The sequence below is a fragment of the Amphiura filiformis genome, chromosome 14, assembly GCF_039555335.1.
Source record: "Amphiura filiformis chromosome 14, Afil_fr2py, whole genome shotgun sequence".
NCBI lineage: Eukaryota > Metazoa > Echinodermata > Ophiuroidea > Amphilepidida > Amphiuridae > Amphiura > Amphiura filiformis.
The window spans coordinates 35,962,421-35,987,387 of record NC_092641.1 but is presented as its reverse complement, the minus strand read 5'-3'; the positions used below and the strand labels follow the sequence as shown (position 1 = coordinate 35,987,387).

Genomic DNA, 24,967 nt, shown 5'->3' with positions numbered 1-24,967 from the left:
ACTATTAAGACAAAGTGCATTGTGAGCGGTAAATGTCCTTGCATTCAGTACAAAAATATGGCTTGTAATTGTATTCATTTTGAGAATGTTATCTTTCATCTCTATCTTGCTAATTAGTACCCATTATGTAACATCACATTTGTGTTTTTCATTTGTAGGACATTCTGAACATGAACCTAATGGCAGTGATATAAAGCAACTACAAGATTCAGATAAACCTGAACCCCAAGACAACAACTTTCAACCCCAAGATGATCCCCTGTCTCAAGATGATATGATTAAATTTGAGGATGACCTCCAGCTGAAGGAAGATTTTCTTGAACTCAAAAAGCCACAAGATGATGATAAGCCAACAATTGCCTCAGAAACTGAACTCAGGCAGATGGAAATTGATCCACAAAATAATGAAACAAATGGAGAAGATAAGCAAGATGAACAGACCAATTGTGGTGAGGTTGATGTTTCACCTGAGGGAACCAATGAAGGGCAAGCTGCAGTTGATAATGAATCCAAGCCTGCAGAATCTGTGCAAGAGATAACTTCTCAATCAGAGACCGAGACTCAAATAGATAACACTTCCCAAACAGAATATGCACAGTCAGAAAAAGTGGAAGCTCAAACAAAAACGATAGAATCTTCTGATGCAGAAAAGGTGGAGACTGTTAAAGAAGCTACTCCGCTATCAGAAGGTGTGCAAGAAAAAGATGAGAATGCAGAAGAAACTCAGCATGCACAGGAGAATAACCCCAAAACTGAGGTTACTCAACTGGAGGGTGACCTTCAACCTCATCCTGATTCCAATGGTCAGAAGCAAGAAGACATCCAAGCAGAACCAGAACCAGAGCTTGTTTGAGCTGAGAAGTGGCATTGAAGGAGATAAACAACATGATGATCAGATATGCATTATTTGTAGTCACTCACATCAAACATTGTAATGGAGAAATTCTGAGCTAGTCTGTAGAACTTTTCAAATCCACATCGGAAATGTTCATACACCATGTGTGTATGCAGCGTAATAAAGTGTACACTTGAGTAAATACACAGAAGCGCTCACTAGTGACATGCATTATGCAAAATATAAGTGCTGTGCCCAACAGCTGCATGATAACTCAGAATATTATTATAAACTGGTCATCATATTATATGTTGGATTTGGATTCATCGATCAAATAAGTAGATAGGCTTTCTCAATGTGAATTCATAATAAATTATTGTATTTCTACAAGTATACCATCGGTTATCACAGTGCAGCCCTGGGGGCAGCCAGTCCCTGTGTGAGCCGTTGAGCTTTTGTAAGATGTGTCTCGCACTTCATCACGACTAATTTGGGATGAATCCAAAACAATGGTTCAAGTTGCACACTTGGGGATGAGACTAATCTGTAAAGCCATCACATAGGCCTTGAATGCTGCAGCCAACTACCGAGTGCATCACACATGATGCTCACGCTTTTAAGCACTAAAATTGTTGGTGCATCCACACTTCAACTGTTTCAAGCCTGCTGTTCGTGAATTTTTTCAAAAGGTGAAAAGGTACTTTATTTGAATTTCGGTTTTTAGTGCATGTACAATGAACATAATTTTATTAAATACATAAAACTGACCAAGGTCCGTCCAAAAATAGAAATAAAAAATACAAAAAAAATTGCTTTAATTATACTCATAATATGTCCTGTTATGTGACCGCTTATGGGTTTGAATTTCAACCAACCTAATCATGAAGCTCCCGTGGCCAAGTTATGAAGGCACAGGTCTCAGTAAACCTGAGGTCTTGGGTTCAATTCCCAGGCAGGATCACCTTTTCTACTTGTCTCCTTTATTATTTGCTACTTACTTAACCTGGTGAAAAATTATGTTTATTTATATAATTCATGTCGATCATGCTACTGTTTTTCCATGTTATGTTCTGATATGTACATGTAAGACTTGGAATCAGTCTATTCAGAAGTAGTCTAGTTAAAGGACATGCTGTCAATTTTTGTGCAAGTTGGCTGGTGCACGTTTCACAGTCAGAGCCTTGATTATACCTACAATCTGTTGAAAGCTTGACCACTCATACAGGGACCGGCTGCATCAGAAATACAGTAACTTACTATTCACTGTACACAATATATCAAAGTAAAGGTAGCAACTTGGCTTATTGCATATTGTTATCAACTCTTGGTATCATCATAGCATGAACCTTCTTACCATACAAGTTTGTGTTCACTATATTGTAAGAAAATATTGTTTTAGGGCTATGATGATGTCACTGGTTGACATGTCAAAAAAAAGGTTTATCTCTGGTCACCCATGCACATTCATAAAAAATTCTTTATTTTTTGCTCTCACTATTTTAAAAGAAATTAACCAGCAAAATCATGAAAAGTCTGAATGTAATTGAAAATCATTCAGGAAAAAATGCATACTGCATTGCATTTCCAATCTTTCATGAAACCAGAGACAAACCTTTTTTTCCTAAACAGATAGTCATATAGATGAGGAAGAACATTCAACCAAATATTACTAAATTAACCTTCTGTTGGGGTTATGAATGTATTTCATTAAAGAAGTCATATGGTGGTTATAAATATGATAAAATAACAAACTGTATTTTGATGAGGTTTTTCTAAACACTGTTTTGTCATAATTGTATTTAGAGTATGTCTTATTGTTGTAAGTTGTAAAAGAGATATCACGAGACCTCAACATTGATTGGTCTTCTGGTCATACTCTATGCCTTCCATAGCCAGTCAGAGATCAGCGAAGATCCACATTTTGACCAACCTTAAGGGTAGCTGACTAGTCCCATTGTTTGATGTTGATTTGCCCATCAACTTGATGCAGATATGCAAATGAGACATAACATGAATGCTGCTCATTGGTTGGTTGCAAAATGAGATCGGCAAATGATCATAGGGCATGTAAAGATATGCAAATTATTATATATGTTCCAAAATATTGACTTGATGCAGATATCATAAGGTTGTAAATATGGTGTTTTAGGCAACTTTAGCCACACGAAGTGTTCATTTTTATCCAAACTAATTATGGCCAAATTTATCATCAATCTCTGAATAATTTTTCCTATTCAGAATTTGACATAAATTACTACAAGACTTGATTTGCAATCCAACTTGTAGGTAGAGTTGTTGGATAAGTCTTTTTACATAGATCTTATCAAATCTTAAGTGCTTCTTTTGCATTTTATTCCTCTATTTTGTCATTCATTGTATAACTATTCAACATTGTTTTCTTTTTGCAAGAAAAAAATCATGTCAACAAAAAATATATTATTGTAAAGTTTAATTATAATGTAAATATTTGAATTATGTACTCAGAGAATTAGGCGATGTGTGGTGTGGTGTGGTGAACTGTAAGTTGAACATGTCAAATTTCTTCTTGTCTTTGATAGTTGCTGCCTCTGAATAATGGCCCATATGTTACCTTGACCTACTGTCAACATAATTCTCACCACAGGAGATGTTAGTCCCTGGAAAATATTTATATAATATTTGTTGACAGATGGATCTTGATGAAGGTCAAGTGGAATTGACCTTTCATCCTAGGTTAAACTTTCACCTGTAGTTGATCATGGATTTCATTTCTCAATTTGTACTCAGATAACAAATATTAATCTTATTTTTGTTATATATATTCATTATCATTGGTGTGGTCCCTTTCTCAATCTAGTATCCAGTGACACACATCAGAACATACATCCTTCAAAGGATACTATCATTGTGTAGGTACACCTTATTGCTGCCTTTGATCATGAGCTATGATGATTGAGAGAGTGGGGTGTGGGATGAGTCTTGCACTAGCTTGACTAGAGCCTGCGAGCTAGGGCAAAATACCAGAACTAAAATTTTGGAGTTGATTCATTTATCCCTTGCTACACCTTACAAGGCTTTGTATGTACCTGATGCCAATGCTACATCCCTTTTATGATGGTATGTTGTCTTATGGTCTACACTCTGGCAGCAGCTATTAAAGATATCACATCATTTTTTCAAACAGGGTCATTGTTACCAGTGGTTAAGGGAAACCATTGCAAAAGTAACCCCCAAGTATGTGACACCGGTGCATACATCATTACTGTACTGGTTAACATGCATAGAGATGTTATGATGTGATTACAAAGGATTCTGGCATTAATTCTAGACATTGGCTTAAGAGGTCATTGCAAGCTCTACTTCAAGTGTAAGTTATAAGGTCACTGACAAGTTATTTTGATATCAATCATGCTGTATCCAAATGGTGTATATTTTGTCAGTGTACTGTAATAATAGTATATCAATTTCTTTCTTTTTTATAGAGTCATTCTTTTTTCCGTAAAGTTAAACTCTTTTTTGCTGCTGTAGAGATGCAGGAACATTTTCTAATAGGATGGAATTTATTTGTGTGGGTGTGTGTGTGAGAGAGTGTTATTGTACTATAAATATTAAATTAATAACAAAAATGGATCAGTACAAAACCAATGTATTTACATGAATGGATGGAGGAAGGTGTTTATAGAGTGATGGAATATAACAAAGTTATTACTAAAGTGGCCTCAATTGTAACCAATTGGTCCAAAATACTTTAACATCAATTTGGTTTAATCATAGATTTTTGTTATGGGAATTACCCAAGCTCATCAGAAAATGTGATAAGTTTTAGTTATTGACTGACAGAGAAAATGTGATGTAATCCTGTTGCATCTATTACAGCTATGTTGGCATCTGTGCATATGAATGAGCAAGCACAAAGGTCAGCAAGCCTACCACAAGGTTGGGGACTGGCAGGCTGCAATCGGCAATATGACTGCTATCTGGACAGTTTGTGTGAGCAACAACAAAACTAAACAAAACTATACCTTCTATTTTGTGTTAGGATGACAGGCTGAATTTATCAATGTGCAGTTATGCTGGCTCCCCAATATGTGTAGGGCCTATAAACATACGAACTTGGGTCTTGAAAGTTGTGTGAGATGTTGATGATGTCAAAGTCCAATAGTTTACAGCCTTTACTCTATAAGCACCTTCAACAATTCTTGTTTTTCGCAATATGATGCACTGCCAGCTGTTTGCTTGGAGATTCATCATGGGGAAGTCAATAGCCAAAATACGCTATACAGATATTGAATGGCTGCATGCCTGCCATGTTTGTTTAGTTTGTAAATATAATGGTATTACACATGAATGCAGCAACTTACAATTATTAGTAATATTTCCAATTCTTTTTTCTTTCTATCAATCGCACTAGAACCTTTGTTGTGCTATTTTCAACATAATATCATGTATATTTCACCACTGGTCAAATAGTGGCTGAAAAAGTGATGTTGACCATGGAGGTTGAAGAATGGACTGGCAAGAGCAACCACTGACAGCGTATCGTATTGCGACATCCAAGAATTTATGCAACTTTTTGAAATGGTGTCTGAAGTTAGTTTATTATCAATATTGAATATTGAAATAGAAAATAATGAAAATATGGAACCAGCTTAAAGATATAGTTATTGCTTGTCATTGTGCTGTCATTTTGTTTGTTTGCATGGCATCTTATGGGCTTCAGTGGATGCATGGATAGTATTATGCATTGTGTGAGTCATTATTTTGTTGACTTCAGTATAGTCAGTTCAATAAGTTTCTCTAAGTCTGTCAAATTAATTATTTAGTCCACTGTCTTTATTTGGTGTTGTTAAACTAGAATATTGCATAAGCATTAAGACAAAGCAAACCTGAAATTCCTATATTTGCAAACAAAATTGCTATATTTGCGATCTAGGGTGGTATTTTTAAATGTACATGCTGACAAGTAGCCAATAAAATGTAATGAATATTTGATTTCAATGTTTCTAGCTACATTTCTATCAGTTATCATTTTTTCCAACTTCCTTTCCTCAAAGTTAGTGGAAATAGAAAATCAAAGGATTAATCAATAATTGTAGTAGATTGATTATCACATTGATTATAGTGATTCAACTTTACACAGGGCTCATGATATGTGGTTGTATAGGTTGAATTCTGTATAAGCCCTATTGAGTAAACATGTAGGGAGTCATTCAGGATGATACACGGATGAAATCACTTCAAATATGTGCGATACAAATAAACAGTTACAAGTTACCCAAGTTTTTCTGATTATTAATATTTTTGTTTTATAATTAGATTATTTATTTTAATTGTTTCTCAACAATTGCGTAGTAATACTTTTTGCAAAGGCACTGCTTTGCATAATGCTGTAATTGAACACACATCTTGTTGCAAGAGTACCAGATTTGAAATTGATTTGCCTAATCAATTATGCAGTGTGTAATATTGTGCTTGCTAAATCGGTTTACTGAAGGTTTTGTACCATATTTGGTCAATTTTGCTCAACTTCATTTTACACACTGACACTTGTATATGATGTATGGTCGTGAGTAACAGTGAAACAGATAGATAACTCTGCCTGTTTGTAGTTACACTAATTTTAATGGAAAAGGAGACCATTTCAAAAGTGACACATTTGGGATATTTCATCCTCAGGGCGATTTCCACTGGCTTTATAACAGGCTCATTCCAGCCTAGCAGATGAAAACTTACACGATGGGTTCATAATTAGCATGTCTTGAGAGAAAAGTATATGTCACTTTTGAAATGCTCTCTTTTCTTTCAAAACCTCACATTTAATTCTCACATGTAATAATGTATTTCAAGAATTTCAAGTGTGGCCAAATCATGCTATCGACATATGAATGGTCTTTTGCAAGCAACACTACATGTGTGGGGCATAATGAACTGTTATCTGTTCCAATTCCAGTGACACCTCATGCATATTGTCCTGACCAGGATTTTCGGTATATTTCACTGAGGTGTTCAATGAAGAACACTAACAACCCTATTATACCCATTTGAATACATCCAGAGTTACAAATGAATGAGGTGTCACTTAAAAGGGCATTTCGTGATCCACAGCATCATCCCCCCATTTTTCTCAAAAAAGTTGAGATTTTTTTATATATCACTGGAAACCCCTGGCTACATAATGTTTATTTTCAAAAAATTTCTTGCAGATAAATTTGTTTAGCAAAGATATCATGAAATACCATAACAAAATTATTACAATACATTGTCTATGGAGCAGTGTAATACACATAATCATGCATAACTCATAACGCTTTTTTTGTGTGGATATCTACTAAAAAATGGATGCTAGGATCACAAAATACTCCTTTTAGTTGGAATATATAATAGTGCAACTGCAATGGAAGAAAGAGCACTTATCTCTTTCTTCTATGGATACATGGCTGGGTCTTAAAACAAAACTTTAAATTTTCTAAGTAATTATTATTTTGTGTATTATAATTAGATAATGCAAAATTGTAATTATTTTAAATATGTTACTGGAATACAATTGGTTTTGGTATCAAAGAGTTGCTTTAGTTTTGTAGAATGGTGTATTTTGTGTACTTGTAACAAGACCCTCCCTCAGAGTCAATATTGATGGACAATACCTGGCACCCTATCCCACTTTCTTAGTTGCTCACTTGCACAAACTTAGGCAAAATAATTTGTGTAAGCGACAGTCATAAACACATAGATTTTGCTAGAAAGTAACATGTATGTGTAGTAGCTTCTGCATGTTGAGAAGGTTTCAAATAAAATATTAAATATTGAGTTAGCTTGAAAAAGCGTACTTTTGGTAAGGATTTAAAACATTGCCCCAAAATGTTTAAATTTGTGTAACATTTGACAGTTGGTAAGATGACAGTAGTGAAATCTCCCTGTTACAACCAACTTCTCACTCGAGGATCTTGTATCTGCTATTTCTTATATGATGTAAAACCTTAAAATAATGCATAATAAACTGTATGATGTCAGCAACTATTATTGCTGGTTCTTATTGTCTGTTGGATCAATAATACTATAGCTGGAACAATATTATACAGTGTGTTACATGTCTTTATTCACGTTTTGCCTTTTTCTCTTCATATACTGCGCCAATAAAGTATCCTTACACTTGGGAAAATAATCACAACTTCCAAACTGAACAATAATAATAATAATAATAATGGAGGGTTCTTAGTAGGCGCACAATCTTCAAAAGAACTCAAGGCGCACAAACAATATTGGGGTAAATTTTTTTTTAATAGATGCCCTATTTAATCCTGCACATTATGACACCACATTGAATCCAATGTGACCTCAAGAAGTAAAGTTACAAGCAATTGAATAGACAAAGGTACAGTTTTAAAAGTGACAAACTGACCTATACAAGGCGCTAAAAAGATTCCAACAAGCTTAAACAAAGAGACAACACAGCTTCTTCAATGAAGCGTTATTTAAATCAGTTTTTATTTCAGTTTTTGCTTCTCTGTACTTTTCATAACTTTCATTTTATTTGTCAGTTCTTTTGTTTCAGTTTTCTTTTGTTCCTTTTGTTCCAAACACATAAATTAGCCATTCACCACTCTCAAACCAGATGTCTAGTCTGTGGAGTTCTGAATAGGCCAGTTTGTCACTATTAAAAATGGACCTTCGTCTAATCAAATGCTTGTAACTTTGCTTCTTGAAGTCACATTGGATTCAATGTGGTGTCATAATGTGCAGGATTAAATAGGGCATCTATTAAAAAACAAATTTACCCCAATATTGTTCAGTTTGGAAGTTGTGATTGTTTTTCCAAGTGTAAGGATACTTAATTGGCGCAGTATAGATATCCATTGTTTTATTCACAGTTGATGAGAGTATTTGAAGTAGCTAGGACACCCTGAGGCCATCAACACAATAGCTCAAGATCAGTCTCTGGTTAACAAAAGGAATACAGTGCACAATCTACAGCAAGCCAAAATATTAAGGACCAGTTGTGTTTACCCCTGTATATCCTAAATAAAGCTCATTAGCTCTGGTTTAAGGGATGGGGTATGAACATTTGGACAGTATTTATTGTGGGACATTAGAGCACACCAGCCATATCGAATTGCATTCTGAATACGAAGAATGTCCTTCTGATATCAAATAATTTTCATTTTTGAAATTTGCAATGTAATACACATTTTATGGCAAATCATTAAAAATTTATATTTTTGATATTTAACAGTACTCAAAGTAAACTTTATAAATCTGATGATTTATTCTTAAAGTGTATGTAGGTGGGATGAAAAGCTGACAATCAATTGAAAATTTTGACCTTTTGTATTGAAGATATGGATTTTTTCCCCAAAACACATTAAAATTAGGTCTTTTTGGGAAAAAAATCCATATCTTCAATATGAAAGGTCAAAATTTTCAATTGATCATTGGCTTTTCCTCCCAGCTACATACACTTTAAGAATATATCATTAGATTTATAAAATTTACTTTGAGGACTGTTATATATCAAATATGTGAAAAATATCAAATTTTAATAATTTGTCTAAAATTTCTATTATATCGTGAATTTCAAAAAATGAAAATTATTTGATATCAGAAAGACATTCTTCTTATTCAGAATGCAATTCGATATGTCTGATGTGCTCTCATGTCCCACAAAAAATACTGTTGAAACGCTCATTCCAGATCCCTTAAGACCTTATTTGTTCAAATTAAAGAAACAGTGATCTAAAACCTAATGAAGAAACGAAACCTAATGAAGTTGCACTTCTAATCAATGAAACCACAATGCTAGTTTGTGCTGATCAATGGAAGCACAGCGCTAGTTCTCTTGTTAGTGAACATGTGTACAAATCAAAATGGCATGCAATGGAGCAAACTGCAACTTTTAAATTTGCATCTTCCTTGGGTTTTTGGATCGTCGTTTGTTTATTTCTTAAACAATTTCAACAAATGATGTCTTAAATTCGAGCTAAAAGATTCAGCGACTTCTGGTTCCAATTATGACATATTTGTCTTTGTATAGGATATACAGGGGGTGAACATAACTAGTACCTTAATTCTTTGGCTTCCTGTAGACCAAGAACATTATTTAGCAAAATTGTGATTTTTGTCAAGCATACATTTGTGGAGCACAATGTATAGAGTTGCAGTTAATTAAGCATTGTATTCCAGGTGCTATATATCTTTGCTCCATTCAAGTGAGAGTAATAATGACAATAATTTGGCCTATTATCATAATATGGGACCGATTGTTGCCATTTTCACTTTTGTACATAAGCATACATAACTTTTTACCCCCTCCCCTAAAGTTACGTACAAATAAAAGCAGGAAAAGAAAAACAGAAAGGAAGGATGGGGGTAGATCTCAAGAGAGAAAGGGAAAGAAAAATGTAAAAAGGCTGTATTGGTGCAAATATTGTGCAAGTATTTACACGCAGAATGCTAGTCGGTGGATGGCTATTTAGAGGTTAAGTTCTGCGCATCGGTTATTTGGAGGGCATTATGAAAAATCTTAACATTTTGCCTTTGGAACCGAGGGATATTCCGAGGTCCAAAGCAAAATGTTTAGATTTTTCACAATGCCCGACATATTACCGATGCAAAGTTATTAACCTCATTCATAACCGTCACTTTAATCTCTTCACATTACAAAATAACACAAAATTTTGCTCAAAAGTTTATAAAAATAGATGATTTTTGCATCTTCCCTTTCCAAAAACGATCAGCTAAAACAGGACGACCAATAACAAAAGTGCGTATCACAATCTGCGCAAATATGGTAGCGTGCAATCCAAATACGGTAGCCAGCGTGCGCGCAGTTTGTTCGACGCACAACAACACGCAAACGCCGGTCAATTGTGTGCGACTTTGGAACAATTACGCATTTTGCGGTCAATTTTATGACCTCGATTTGCGTTCGCGTTTTCACAAATAACTAAATGTAATTGGATCGCACGCATCGTGTTTATTAATGAGGTTATGAATGTTAAACAAGACCCACTTAAGGGCTGGGGTATGAACGTTTGGACAGTATTTATTGTGGGACATTAGAGCACATCAGACATATCAATTGCATTCTGAATACTGAAGAATGTCATTCTGATATCAAATAATTTTGATTTTTGAAATTAGCAATTTAATACACATTTTATGGCAAATCATTAAAATTGATATTTAACAGTACTTGAAGTAAACTTTATAAATCTGATGATTTATACTTAAAGTGTATGTAGGTGGGATGAAAAGCCGACGATCAATTGAAAATTTTGACCTTTTCATTATTGAAGATATGGATTTTTTTTCCCAAAACACAAAAAAAAATTAGGTCTTTTTTGGTAAAAAATCCATATCTTCAATATGAAAGGTCAAAATTTTCAATTGACCGTCGGCTTTTCCTCCTGCTACATACACTTTAAGAATATGTCATTAGATTTATATAATTTACCGAGGACTGTTATATATCAAAATTTGAAAAATATCAAATTTTATAATTTGTCATAAAATTTGTATTATATTGTGATTTTCAAAAATGAAAATTATTTGATATCAGAAAGACATGCTTCAGATTCAGAATGCAATTCGATAAGTCTGAGGTGCTCTCATGTCCCACAAAAAATACTGTCGAAACGCAATAAACGCTCATGTTAGATCCCTTAAGGCTGCATTAAATAATATAATATTATCATGAAAAACATGTCAGTAAATTAAAATGGCTGAAAATGCAGCCCCAATCTAATCTGAATGCATCCCAAATCTGCTGCACATCCCAGTAGGCCTACTCTCATTTCCACTAAGAACCCCAGAAATCACATTATATGTGAGGGGGAAATCAGGAGGGACATCCCTTTGGTAGTATGTTCTTGCAATTAACTATGGGCTTCATGTCTTTTGTGCCAACAGTGATAATCCAGTTTCAGGACAGACAAAATTTGCTGCCATTGATCATCCTAGTGTAGAATAGAAAATGCTTTTTATGTAATTTGGTATGGGTCCATAACTGCATATTAGGACTCAAAATTAACAAGAAAATTACTGTTATAGAAATTGTTACAAGTTATGAATAAAATATTAGAGAATACTGTAATTTTCCACTTTTTTTTATTACTCAAACAAATCGCCATTTTTCTTGCGTACACATGCCCAGAAATTTTACTCCTACGTACGCTTTGTACATATGTGAAAATGGTGGAAAATATTGACGGCCCTAACACAATCCAATGAAGTTGAATTTACTGTGGATGGAGGAAAAAAGTGTATGTGGGTTTCTGACCAAATTAACCTTGTTTGGCCATTTTAGCAGAAAAGTGCAAATTTTTGTGTGTTTCGCACAAATTTTATGGCAAATGATTAAACTGATATGTAGGCCTACTTTTAAGTACTACATACACTTTAAAGTGTAAAGTATGTAAAATATTGTAACATTTTCCGCATTTCGCGCGTATTCAAAAATTCATGTTGATCTGGGGCTAAAATAGCCTATGCAATTGAATTTTTTCGCATGCTTTGCACGCAAATGTCCTAGTAACATTGGAACAAAAAATGTTATTTCCTCCTCAATATCATACGTAAACCAGAACTTTGCCACTGACTTGAGGGCACATGCCTTCCTCGGCACATGAGTTTGGGGCCTCCCCATTTTGACCTGGCCCAGGGCCCCCATAAGGTAAATCCCGCCCTGGTCCCTGTACATGGGCCCCTGATGCTCTTGCCCGGGGCTCTTACTACGCACATCAAATTGCATTCTGAATACGAAGAATGTCCTGATGATATCAGATAATTTTGATTTTCTGAAATTGGTGATATAATATTTTGAAATTGGTGATATAATACTAAGTTTATGGTAAATTATTAAAATTTTACATTTTTACGTTTAACAGTCCTTGAAGTCCGAAAATTTAACTCCTTTTGCAGACACAGAAGACGTTTGGGAAAAATTCCCAACCGGGTTTGGTAAAAATCACGACTGCCGTCAGTAAATATTAATTTTTCCTGCAAGGCTTACAAAAGTCTTTTGGGAAACTTTACTTATTATCTTCAATACGAAAGGTCAAAATTCCATATAATCATTGGGTTGACATGTATGCTGCATACACTTTTAAGTATGTAGCATTAGATTTATAAAGACTTACCTAGTTTTGGTGACAATCTGCATTTTTGACATGACACATGGGGCTGAATACAGCGATGACATTTTTAAAATATAATATCCACCGCTGGGGGTGGAATGCACAGCACGGGCTCAAAAATATGTCAAAGCTGCTGCTCGCGTTTGTTTTGCTGTGCGCATTTGTCTTTGAGAAATTGGCTAAATATTGTTTCGTTTTCTTTAGGCCTACAAAAATTTTGGTAAAAGATGTTAAATTAGTGGCAATGATATTTATATAATGGGCCGAGGGATATCCAACTAAGGCTATAGACAATAGCCTGATGACTGACCTCTGTAGATGTCAGTGAGCCTGGTACGTCATCTGCCTTAGACTGCCTCCACCAGTGGTCTGACTGTGCTAGTACCGTGTTTTGTACGGTAACCCAAGTATTTCCAAATGAGGGCAGCTATCATTTTTTTTGGTTCTGCACATATAAAATCTGAATTTTTGTCAGGTTTTCATTGGTTGTTTGTCAATACGCTTGCTAACACCGGTCATGTTCTTTCAACACATGAAACCAAAAATTATGGGAGATATTCACCATTTTCTACCCTGGTATCCAAAGATTTATCGTCTGAATATCAAATCGTGCATAGCAGATACATGTGTATTGATCCCGGGTATTGATTTAGTTTCCCTGCTGTACAATATAATTATTTACCAGGCGTTATGTTGTAATAAGCTCTGCAAATGATTCATTGAGCACATATGCATAATACACTAAGCCAAAAATGAAACTTATAATTTTTCACAAGGTCATAATTTAAAATCCTCTCTATCAAAATTAACCAAAATTGCACACAAGATTGCCTCAATACTCTACTCTAAACACATGTCAGTAACTATGCAGTTGTCCAACTGACACAACAGCAAAATGCACTGACATGCAACACCTTCTTGGACCACATTCACAGCGCAACAGATTTCTTTGGCTGGGTTCCAATTATTCGCCTGTGAATATGATCCCGGAAGCTGTTCTGTGTCAGTGCATTTTACTGTTGTGTCAGTTGGACAACTGCTTGGTTACTGACATGTGTTTAGAGTAGAGTATTGAAGTAATCCTGTGTGTAATTTTTGTTCATGTACAGGCGAATGATTGGAACCCAGCCAAAGAAATCTGTTGCGCTGTGAATGTGGTCCAGGAAGGTGTTGCATGTCAGTGCATTTTGCTGTTGTGTCAGTTGGATAACAGTTTGGTTACTGACTAGTGTTTAGAGTAGAGTATTGAAGTAATCCTGTGTGCAATCTTTGTTCATTGTTATGGAGAGGATTTTTAAGATATGACCTTGTGAAAAATTATAAGTATCTTTTTTGGCTTAGTGTATAATATAGTCGGATATAACTTGTTTATGAGTGTAAAGTTGGGTATGACTAACATGTTTTGCATCTGAGGTACATTGAATAATAAGAATATAACAGGTGCCCTTGAGCATTCCGAGAAATTCAGGGTCAAAGTTTTCACAGGGGTCAAAACTCAAAAATTGTTCCAATTTTGTTAAAACCTATTGCAAAATATCCCCCAATTCAGAAAATATATAGTTTGTCCCACCTATGATGAATCAGTCTGGAATTATTGGCAAAAAGGTCAAAGGTTGAAATTTGGCCTCCACATGGGTCAAACACATTTAAGTTATCCAATTTTGATGAAAATGGTCTTAATATGTTTGTATTGTCATAATCATTCAGAAAAGAAATAGTACAATGTTTAACACCAAAAGGAGTTACTGCCCGTCGAATCCAATTGATGTTGACATATTTCCCATGGAACAAAATGTCGTACATAATTATTATAACATTATAATAAATATTATACCATTTTTATCAAATTTGGTTTTAAAAACTTTATGTCTCTGACCCCTATGGAACCCAAATTTCAACCTTTGATCTTTTCGCTAATATCACCAGACTGATTGGTCATAGGTAGGTCAAACTACATATTTTCTGAATCCTTGTGACCTGAAGAATATTTTGGTTTTATAGCTTGACCTCATATTTCTATAAATGCTCAAGAGTCCTGCATGTTGGGCATCAACAAGAAAATATTAGTCATCAGCAACTTTACACGAAAGGGAAAAGAACAAGAGGCATCTACTCGACTAATAAACATGTTGTTCATTGCGATTTCAAGCCCAGGCGGTGGTGCTATCATGCTGCACCCTCAGGATATTCCTCAGTTCCACAGATATTTAACAATACCATCGAAACAACTGATGCGCAGTCAACACCTCTAAATAACAAATACTTTGGTATTATCTCCTCAGTTTAATCACTCTACATGGACATTTTCTGATACATATTGGACTTATTTCAAGATTAATTACAAATTGATACACATAATGCGATGTGATCAAGCTAAATGGATCATTTGTCATCAGTGTGCAACTTCCTTTGATCTGAACAACACTTTATAATATCTGTGGAATCGCAAGTCCAATTGTCATCAATTTTCATCAAAATAAAGCTCTGAAAATTGGGCATATAATGAAATAAACTAACTCATGATGTTGCTTGACGAACGACTCATTTTGCTTGATCGGGGACCAAAAGGAGGCATTTTGAAAGTTGACTTACTATAATTGTTACCTTAGGCTATCATATACTGAAAACACTTGGTTTTAAAGCTCTCAAGTTTAGTGAGGTGTAATTTATAGTATGTAGTTTATTGCTTTTTCACTCCATATTTTTTGCCTCAGTATCAAATTTGCCACCTTTGGCCCCTAATGGACCAGATCATGTCACATAAGGATGTTGTGAACATTATAATGGTCTACAAGCTGATGACATAATAATGTTGAATTACCTTAATTCAATTTAAGGGCAAAGTTTGTGCCCACCTAATAATGGTCACCTTAATATGATATAATATAACTCATGTCCCAGTAAACAAAAAATGTGTTACCTTACTAACATAATAGTGTTGACAGAATCTTTGCCAAAAATATTTTACAATATCATTTTGACAACATTTTTAAAATGTTTTTGTAGTGTGTTTTCATATAAAATATTTTCAAATATTTTCAAAACCTGTATAATTTGACATTTAAATGTTAGGTGAAACATTTTGACCAATACCAAAACATGTATATAACATTTTAAACACATTTGCATACCTGCCAACTTTTGAAAACTAGAAATAGGGACACTTGCGAAGCGGAGCGAGCTCATGACGCTGGCGTGAAGCGCTCGTGACTACTGCCAGGGGCTTGCTTAAGGGCCCCTGGTGGGGGTCGAGGGGGCGAAGCCCCCGGAAGCCAGAGGTTTCTACACATTTTACACTACAGGAGACACCATTTCTGAGGGGAAATTACATTTTAATGGATTAAAAAATAAGGTTATTTTGAGAAAACAAACCTAGAGAACAGCCTTGAAGAATATCTATTATACATGCAATCTTCTTCAAGGCTGTTATCTTGACTTGTTTTCTCAAAATTAAACCATAAAATATGCAAAGTAGGTACCTAAGCCCAGGCAATGTTAGCAGATTTAGCACCCCAAAAGACCACTTTTGACATAAAAACCTGTTTTAGACTTTTTTGAAAAAATGCTTCCTTCATCCTAAAAAAGTGGTTTCAAATGTTCAGTTTCCTATACTTTTGTACATGAGAGACATTCTTCAAAGTTCTTTTTTTGCCTAATAACATGGCCTCACGTGGCTTAAATTGATATATATAATGCGCTATATAAAAATGATAATTCATCAAATTTTTGTCCTCCCCTCTTTTTTTTTTTTTTTTATTTCCAAAAAATATTTTTGGCCAAAAAAGCAAGTTATAGGCCCTAAATTACTTGCTATTCAAGGTTGGAAACCAGAGAAATACTGCTACTAAAAAAAAAAAAAATTGCCAATTTATTTTTACAAAGTTGGATAAAGTCGTACATTTTAATTACTTTTGCTTCTATTGAACAGCTAACAATGTACACTAATTCAATGTGTCCCTGACTGTTCAATAGAAGCAAAAGTAATCAAAATGTACAACTTAATCCAACTTTGTAAAAAAAAATTGGCATTTAAAAAAAAAAGTAGCAGTATTTCTATGGTTTCCAACCTTCAATAACAAGTAATTTAGGGCCTATAACTTCATTTTTGGCCATAAATATTTTTTTGAAAATTTTTTTATTTATTTTTTTAGAAAATCGGGACATCCCGACTTTATGACGTTTTGGGGGGGTCGAAAATCGGGATGTCCCGCCAAAATCGGGACACTTGGCAGGTATGCATTTGTCTGTTTACTTGAAAACATGATTATAACACTGGTCAAATAAACCACATATTCTATGAATGTATAAATGATTGGTCAATTACCGTATTCGTTCCAATAAGCGCCCATGCCCCAATAAGCGCCCACTCAGTGTATTTTCAATTTGCTAAAGGGTACCATTAATGTTGAAGTGACAGATAGATGTTGATACAGTGAAATAGCTGGAGGAATGCATGTCCTGTGTAAAGTTGCAATACATTTTCTGCATCAGAAAAGCTACTAGAACATCTCGAGACCCTTTTACAACGTATGTGAATTTGTTTCTAATAAACGCCCCTAACGACAAAATTAGGTAAACCAGGTAAAAAATAAGCGCCCACCTAAAATGACTTCGTGAAGCGCCCTGGGCACTTATTGGAATGAATACGGTACCTGGTATGCAATGAGGGCAATTATCATGCTACCAACAAAATGATTATGCACAGTACAATAATCAATAATAGGATATAGTTTTTGTTTGATCAGAAACACACATGAAATGTACATGTGACAATTTTACCCCATTCATACAATCTGTTTTTGATATCTTATAATTGGAATGGCAATTAAAACATTCTATGCACTGAATAATGTTGAACTTTATTGATTTAACATTATAAATAATTTTGTGTTGTTGGAATTCAGTATGGTTACTTTTGGAAAAGCATCCCTAGTAACACACTACATCATTTAACATTGTCATGTTTTAAACAGATTAATTGAGTACACTCATCAATATGCCTTTTGTTTGAAGCTAATCGGACATGCGATTTCCATAATACATCAGTTTAGCGAGTATACAGTCACTCACTCGCTGATGAAAGATGGAGCACCATCTGAAAATTCCGAGGTAGGAATTCCTTCCTTGTGCTTGGATTATACATCAGTTTATTATTTTCTTTGTATCTAATTATTTTTATCAATAATCAATATAGTTATCACAGATAACAATGGTTGGCTCCTGTACAAAGGTATAGGAAAATCGGTGAATACTAGTATTAGTTTCAAGGCAAAAGTATGCAAAATAAAAGTACCCTGAACATTTGTGTGGATTTTTAGCAAAATATTGGCAAAATTTACATAATGAGCTTTTTTAGTCATTAACTTTATTGATTATTGATAAAAACAGCTCTACTTCACTGTACTCAATTAATCTGTTTAAATACATAGAGCACTTCCAAAATTCCTTAAATACCACCTTAAGGCTTACCATTAAAACAAGTCATTTCCCAATTTTAAGTTGAATTGCTCCATTGGTTTTGATAAGCACAAATGTGTAGAGCAATGCCTATTGGTTAGTATGGTTACCATAATTCACCATCTGTAATTGACACATATCTTGGGCATTATATTTTATTGGGGTATTCTTCTGATCCCATTATCTCAGTTTGGGTCAAGAAACATAGGGGATGAGGCTGTCATTTGATACTGATAGCAGCTGCTTGACTTCAATCTTTGCTAATAATGCGGCTGTGTACTCTAGACGTTGTTTCTTTCACAAAATTGAGCTTTTTTTGATATGTATGTACTTGTTATGTTTTTTTATACATACAAGAAAATTCAGATTTGTAAACTCCAACTGCACTATTTCACTTGTGTTCGCAAAGTAAAAGGAAAGAAAATCTTTGTTGTACCAGCGGGGTACATGCGCCCAACAACGTATTGCGTTGTGTAGTCGCGCAATTTGTTCAAGCACAGATACGCTACACATACGCGACGCTTATCTGCATGCACAGCGCATTCTATGGAAGCACCATGGAAGTACTGATTTCACAAAAGCTAGTGATCAAATGGCTCAGTTTTAGCTGATAACATGTGAGTTTGTTCAAGTTCTTTCCACCGATTTAAATATCAAGTTATGACTATGAGTGGCTTTCACTCAAACTTCTCAAGTGGCTGTGGATTAAACCGATATTCGCGTAATGTAAGGTAGAAAAACTTCAACTGGCCAAAATAAAAAAAATTATGAAAAAAAAGTTTTTGGAATAGAGCCTCAAGATTAAGAAAAAACTTTTGGAAAGAGTGTTTTTTGTTATGATGTACCAAAACAAAATTGCCAAAAATTAACTTTTTCATGATTTTCTTCATAATTGTTGTTTTTACACCAAATGTGTATTTTTATTAAGATTCATTGATGTCTTGCCTTTATAAAAATGTATACTTTTATATGTTTTGCGCGAATAATTGCAAAGTTATGGCACTTTTACGATGTGCATGTCTGAGAGTACACAGCTGCCTTAACTTACAATTCTGAATATTCTTTACCATATACTGCAGTCACTAAAGTTTCGGTTTATATAAGGCGGAAAAAATAAGACTCATAACAACGTGTAGTGATATAGAATGGCGTGCATGCTATTGGGCGCAGTGCTTGCCCTCATTGTGTGTTGCGTAATGTGTGACTATCGCACGCTTATGTGAATTTACGCGAGTGTAAGTTGGGACTTTATTGACGCGCACACAGTAACAAAAGCTGTAAGTTACAGCAACATGCCCACAAAGGTGTAAGTTACAGCAACATGCCCAAGCTTGCCAAACTACTGGCAACTACACCATATCATTGTGATCACTGCATAGTGACAATATCCAACTATTTTGTCATCCTTTTGTATTATATCATACCACTAAGACCAAGTAAGGCAATATTAAAAAACATCAAAGAAGAGTATATATTTTCGTATCTAGTCATTAAGCATGTACTTACGCATTATATCTAGTCAGTGAGAGTGTATTATATCAATACATTAGCGTATTATCCCCATATATGCAAATTTGTAACTATCCATTATATGAATGGGTTATCTCTCTTGCTATGTGGGAAAGGCCAATGCAATGCAATGCAATGAGTATTTTTCTTTTTTGCCAGAATTTGATAAATTCCTTATTAGCTTCCGCATTGGTATGGAATGGAAAATTATCATGCGCTCAATGTCATACTAGGTTCTGCTTTCAGCTTCACATATAGTATGACACTTAGCACACAATAATTTTCTGTACCCCTGGTGGCCACTCAAGTATAAAAGTTGTACTAATCCGAATTAATTGACTTTTAAAAATGACCACAAAATTTGTCCAATTAACCCTAAATGAGGAATTGGTTTGAAATTTGCCCCTAAACTAGGACAGACATTATAAAAACAACCTAAGTGATGAATTGGTTTGAAATTTGCCCCTGAACAAGGATAGACATTGTGTGTGTCGGTATGAGTGACAGTGATATTGGTAAGCTTCAAATTGGTGCTGTTGAAGTCTGCTCTGAATTTTTTTTAATCTGGTTTGTAAAATCGCTCGGAAACCACTCTTTTGTGCCAAATAACTTGATAAATGTCACCACTAATGGTTTTTAATTGGGTAATTAAAAAAAAGTACAATAAGCCAGGATCATTCTTAAAAAAACCACACCATCTTCCAGTAAAATGAGTTTTTGAGATTTCTAATCAGGGATCCGCACGGATCCCTGTTTTGCTTTTCAAAACCACCCTAAATCTGTGTTTTCTTTCATGCGAATGCTTACAAGTTACATACATTAGTGGCCCCCTGGGCCTGTACCATACCTTTGCTTTCACTATAGAGGGAGATGTTGGCCATGATTGCTACTTCATGATGTTGTATAGGGGTTGCTTGTAGCAAACTCAGCATAAATCACAACGATATGTCAAATACTTGCCCAATTAAGCATTTTGCAAGGATGGTATTTTAGAATTCATGTGTGGTTGGTCATATCATCTTCCACTGAATCAAAAGGTGGAATACTCCCACTTCCAGAAAACATACAGCACTATTTTTTTAATGTATCCTGTTTTGCCAAATGAAACACAGCTAAATCTTAATGATTTACTTAGTCTAAGCATTCAAAATTTGGAGTAGGCCTATAGGCTATGAGTTTGCTCATGTATTTTTAAATATTCAAATATTTTATGTTAATTTTGATAGTTGGTTATAAAAGATATTAGTGAATGGATTTTCCAAACAATAGAATACATAACCTGAAACCACTCCCCATTCCAGAAAAATACAGAACTAATTTTTGGGGATTAAAAAATTATTATCCGTTTTTGCCAAATGAAACATAGCTTAATCCTAATCCTTAAGGTAGTCCTAACTGGCAATAAAAGTCAAATAAGGGCCAAAAACATGCATTGTTAGGGTTTTTTTCTACCTTTTTCATATTATGTGACAATCAGGCCCAAAGACGTGAACAAAGACTAATTTCAAGTTATGCATTTAAATTTTTGGAAAACATATTTTCCAATCTTTTTCATAACCAATTAGTAAAAATAACATATAATATTAAAATTTTGAGCTAACTCTTAGCCTATACTCAACATTTTGAATGCTTAGACTTGTGCCTAGTCTTACAATTTTGTGACTACAATTGTAAGAAAACATGCAAAATTGCATGTTTTTAGACCATTTTCCCTCAAATTGCAAAAATATGAAAATTTGACTTTTATTGCCAGTTAGGACTAACTAAAGGATTAGGATTTAGCTATGTTTCATTTGCCTTGGCAAAACAGGATAATATTTTTTTTATTCAAAAATTAGTTCTGTATTTTTCTGGAATAAGGAGTCTGATTATCACAGCATATAGAACATTGTTTCTAAAAATTGACCAAACATTAAAATTGGAAGTTTATTGCCAGTTAGAACTAACCAAAGGATTTAGCTATGTTTCAATTTGGCAAACAGGATAATATTTATTAAAACCAAAAAATTAGTGCTGTATTTTTCTGGAATCGGAGTAAACCAGGAAATCTGTTAGGACTAGACATTTGATTTCACCCTAATTAAAATCAATGTAGAATGTCAAATATTTGATTACATATTGAGAGCGGAAGGTGGAGTAATTTTATACTTCTTAGTGACATTATTTTGGGCTTCAGCGGCAACACAGAGTGAGTACAGATGTGCCATCTCCATCTCGGTACGGGCCAGTTCTATTGCTTTTTCAAAGTACTCTTTAGCTACATTCATATTCCCCCTGCAAAACAAACAAGAAAACAGAATAATAAAATCAAAATGCAAAAGACATTTGGTCAGACATAAAATGTATTGTTAGTTTGCTGACCAGCCCTCGATCTGTAGGGGCACAGCAACTTTTTAGGGCTAGTTGATTGCCTTGGATTTCCATTAAAAAGGCGAGGCGACACGGCAATTTGTAATATTCAAAAGGGCATCACGGCAACTGTTTAAAATTTGAGAAGGGCACAAAGGCAATTTCTCAAAAGTGAAGAAAACTCACACAAAAAATATGATAGATGATTCAAGTGTCTACGTATTTCTTTAATGACATACCTTTGAACTTCAATGGTCCCTAGCGTCTCATATGCAAAGTCACATTTGTTATCAATATCTAAAGCTTTTTTGATCATTGCTAATGAACCATCAGCATCCTTCTTCCATGTCAAATATAAAAGTCTGTATAAAGAGAAAATTAACAAGTATTTTAACAAGGTTTTATCATGATTCATAGAAAATGTACACTACAGTTCATTACTTGTTTTCAAACAGGTCTGGAACAACTTACACAGTGATATATGTCATGCATGAATAGACTTATTTTAGTATGTACATTGCGTGACATGTCCATTGTGTAGGACTGTCTTATATGTTTACAACTGAGTTTTGCAAACTGGGCCCCAATTCTTGTAATCTGATTTCACTTTGCACATTGGACAAGTTTCTCCTCTGGTTATGTTGTTAATGGTTCTATTAATTTTTATCAACAAAAATACCTGCCAGATCAAAAGTATATCACTTATAGTCATCCGATGTATTCATATTCATATTTTATTTATCAAAAGGTGACCTGAAGGTCAAATTACATGATAAATTTACAAGGATAAAAACAACAAACATTCAAAAAGTTTTTAAAGAATGACATCTATAAAACACACAAAATGGTATAAAATTTCATTTACAGAAACTAATATTGCACTTATAAAATAGTATCATTAAATATTAAAAAGAAAAGAATTAAGAAAAACATTGCAAAATACACTTCAGAAGAGGGGGATTGCACGGTCACTGTGCATGCAGGATACAATGAGCACATGAATATAAAAGAAATTATTACACATTACTTGTTTAGCAGATCCACAAAGTATGGTATAGGACAATTTTGGAAGCGGGAGGTTCTGAATCGCAGTTGGGTGAATTTATGCGCATTGCGAAGGTTGCGACCATGAGCACTTTGTCTAGATGGAGGAAGAAGATCTTTGGTACGGTCCGAGTTGGCAAGCCCTTCGGCTAACCTTCGACAATGATCTTCTCTTCTATCTGACAAGCGCTCAAGCTTGCACCGCCTCAGCATATGAGGTAAATCTCTGGCCTAAAATGATCCTGCATGCACGTCTTTGGAGTTGTTCAAGTGACTTTGTCTGATTTGTTGTTAACTCAAGCATAGGGCGCAGATAACCTTTGTACACAGTAATTAGTTCTTCATCATTGAAACCAAATTTTTTCAGCAGTTTTAGCATATACAACTTCTGGTTGGACTTCTTTGTTATTTCATTAACATTTTTGTCCCATTTCAAGTCATTTTGAAGGTGAACACCTAGTATCTTAGCCTCAGTTACATAGTTCAAGGGCTTACCAGCTATCTTAAGCTCAATAGGGGGCGGTGGTTCATTTTTGAAACAGACCTGGATGGCCTGACACTTGCTAGGGTTCAAGCTAAGCTTGTTTTTGTTTGTCCACTCAGTGAACTCGTCCAGTGTATCTTGAAGCTTGCTTGGTTGGGAATACGGACAATTTTCAGCAAGTGTCAGGTCATCCACGTACTTCCAACAGTTGATGCTTGCATCTTTGGACTGAACTGCATCATTAATGATAACCTGGAAGCCAATTGGGCCGAGTTTAGTTCCCTGTGGGAGGGCACCATTGAGAACTTTGAACTCAGAGAGTGATTGATTGTAGCGGACACATTGCATACGGTTGCTGACAAAGTCACACAACCAGGGAACGATGGATCTGCGGACTCCCAAGTGGATAAATTTCTCAATGAGGATGGTGTGGTCTATCATATCGAACGCTTTGGAGAAGTCCGTCAGAACCACCATTCCCATGTTGTTGACCCTGTCAGCACCTTGATGAAGAGTGTGGAGGAGGTTGATCAAGTAGTGGGAAGTCGAGATACCCTTGATGTTACCAAATTGTTGGAGGTCAATTTTATCTTTGATGTCTTCCAAAATCCACTTCACAACAAATTCTTCACCTATTTTTGACAAAACATCGGTCAAGGAGACAGGTCTAAGTTTATCGACCTTGGGAGGTTTTGTTTTGGGGATCGGGACAACAATGGCTTTTTTCCACTATGTGGGGACCACTCCCTCATGGTAAGAACAATTCAAAATGTCAATAATTTAATTCACTATCTACTCAGGGTCAGATTTACCACAGGGCCAAATAGACCTGGGCCCAAGATCAAAGGGACCCAAATTTGAGAGGATAAAACAAAACAAAAAAAGGCAAATGTGTCAACGAAAAAAAAAGACACTTGTGTGGACCGGGTCTTAGTCCAAACAGAGGCGTCAACGCTGTCACACTAGCTAGCTAATTTGGTACCATGTCACATGGTTACCTAAGATTTCAAACTAGCATATGTGTGAAGTGAAGTTGATGTAGGATAGGATCAAGCACCCATGATAGCCAAAGGGTAGCTCCCCATGTGGAACATTGTGCCACCCTTAGTATAGTGGGATACTCAACGTCACAATTTTAACAAAATTTTAGGCCCTTTTCATACCATTTGCATCAAAGTC

The 24,967-nt window shown here is 34.9% G+C and overlaps 2 protein-coding genes across 2 annotated transcripts in view; one reads left to right on the top strand and one right to left on the bottom strand.

The window, feature by feature from the left end:
• LOC140170036 (uncharacterized) overlaps window positions 1-1,977 on the top strand; it is a 239,238-nt gene extending 237,261 nt beyond the window's left edge. The window contains 1 exon segment of the mRNA XM_072193351.1: window positions 159-1,977. Coding sequence (XP_072049452.1) covers window positions 159-853 — 695 coding nt within the window. The 3' untranslated portion in view covers window positions 854-1,977.
• Window positions 1,978-19,706: 17,729 nt separating this feature from the next.
• Window positions 19,707-24,967, bottom strand: part of LOC140170035 (mitochondrial import receptor subunit TOM70-like) — a 79,144-nt gene continuing 73,883 nt past the window's right edge. The window contains 2 exon segments of the mRNA XM_072193350.1: window positions 19,707-22,185; window positions 22,500-22,622. Coding sequence (XP_072049451.1) covers window positions 22,023-22,185; window positions 22,500-22,622 — 286 coding nt within the window. The 3' untranslated portion in view covers window positions 19,707-22,022.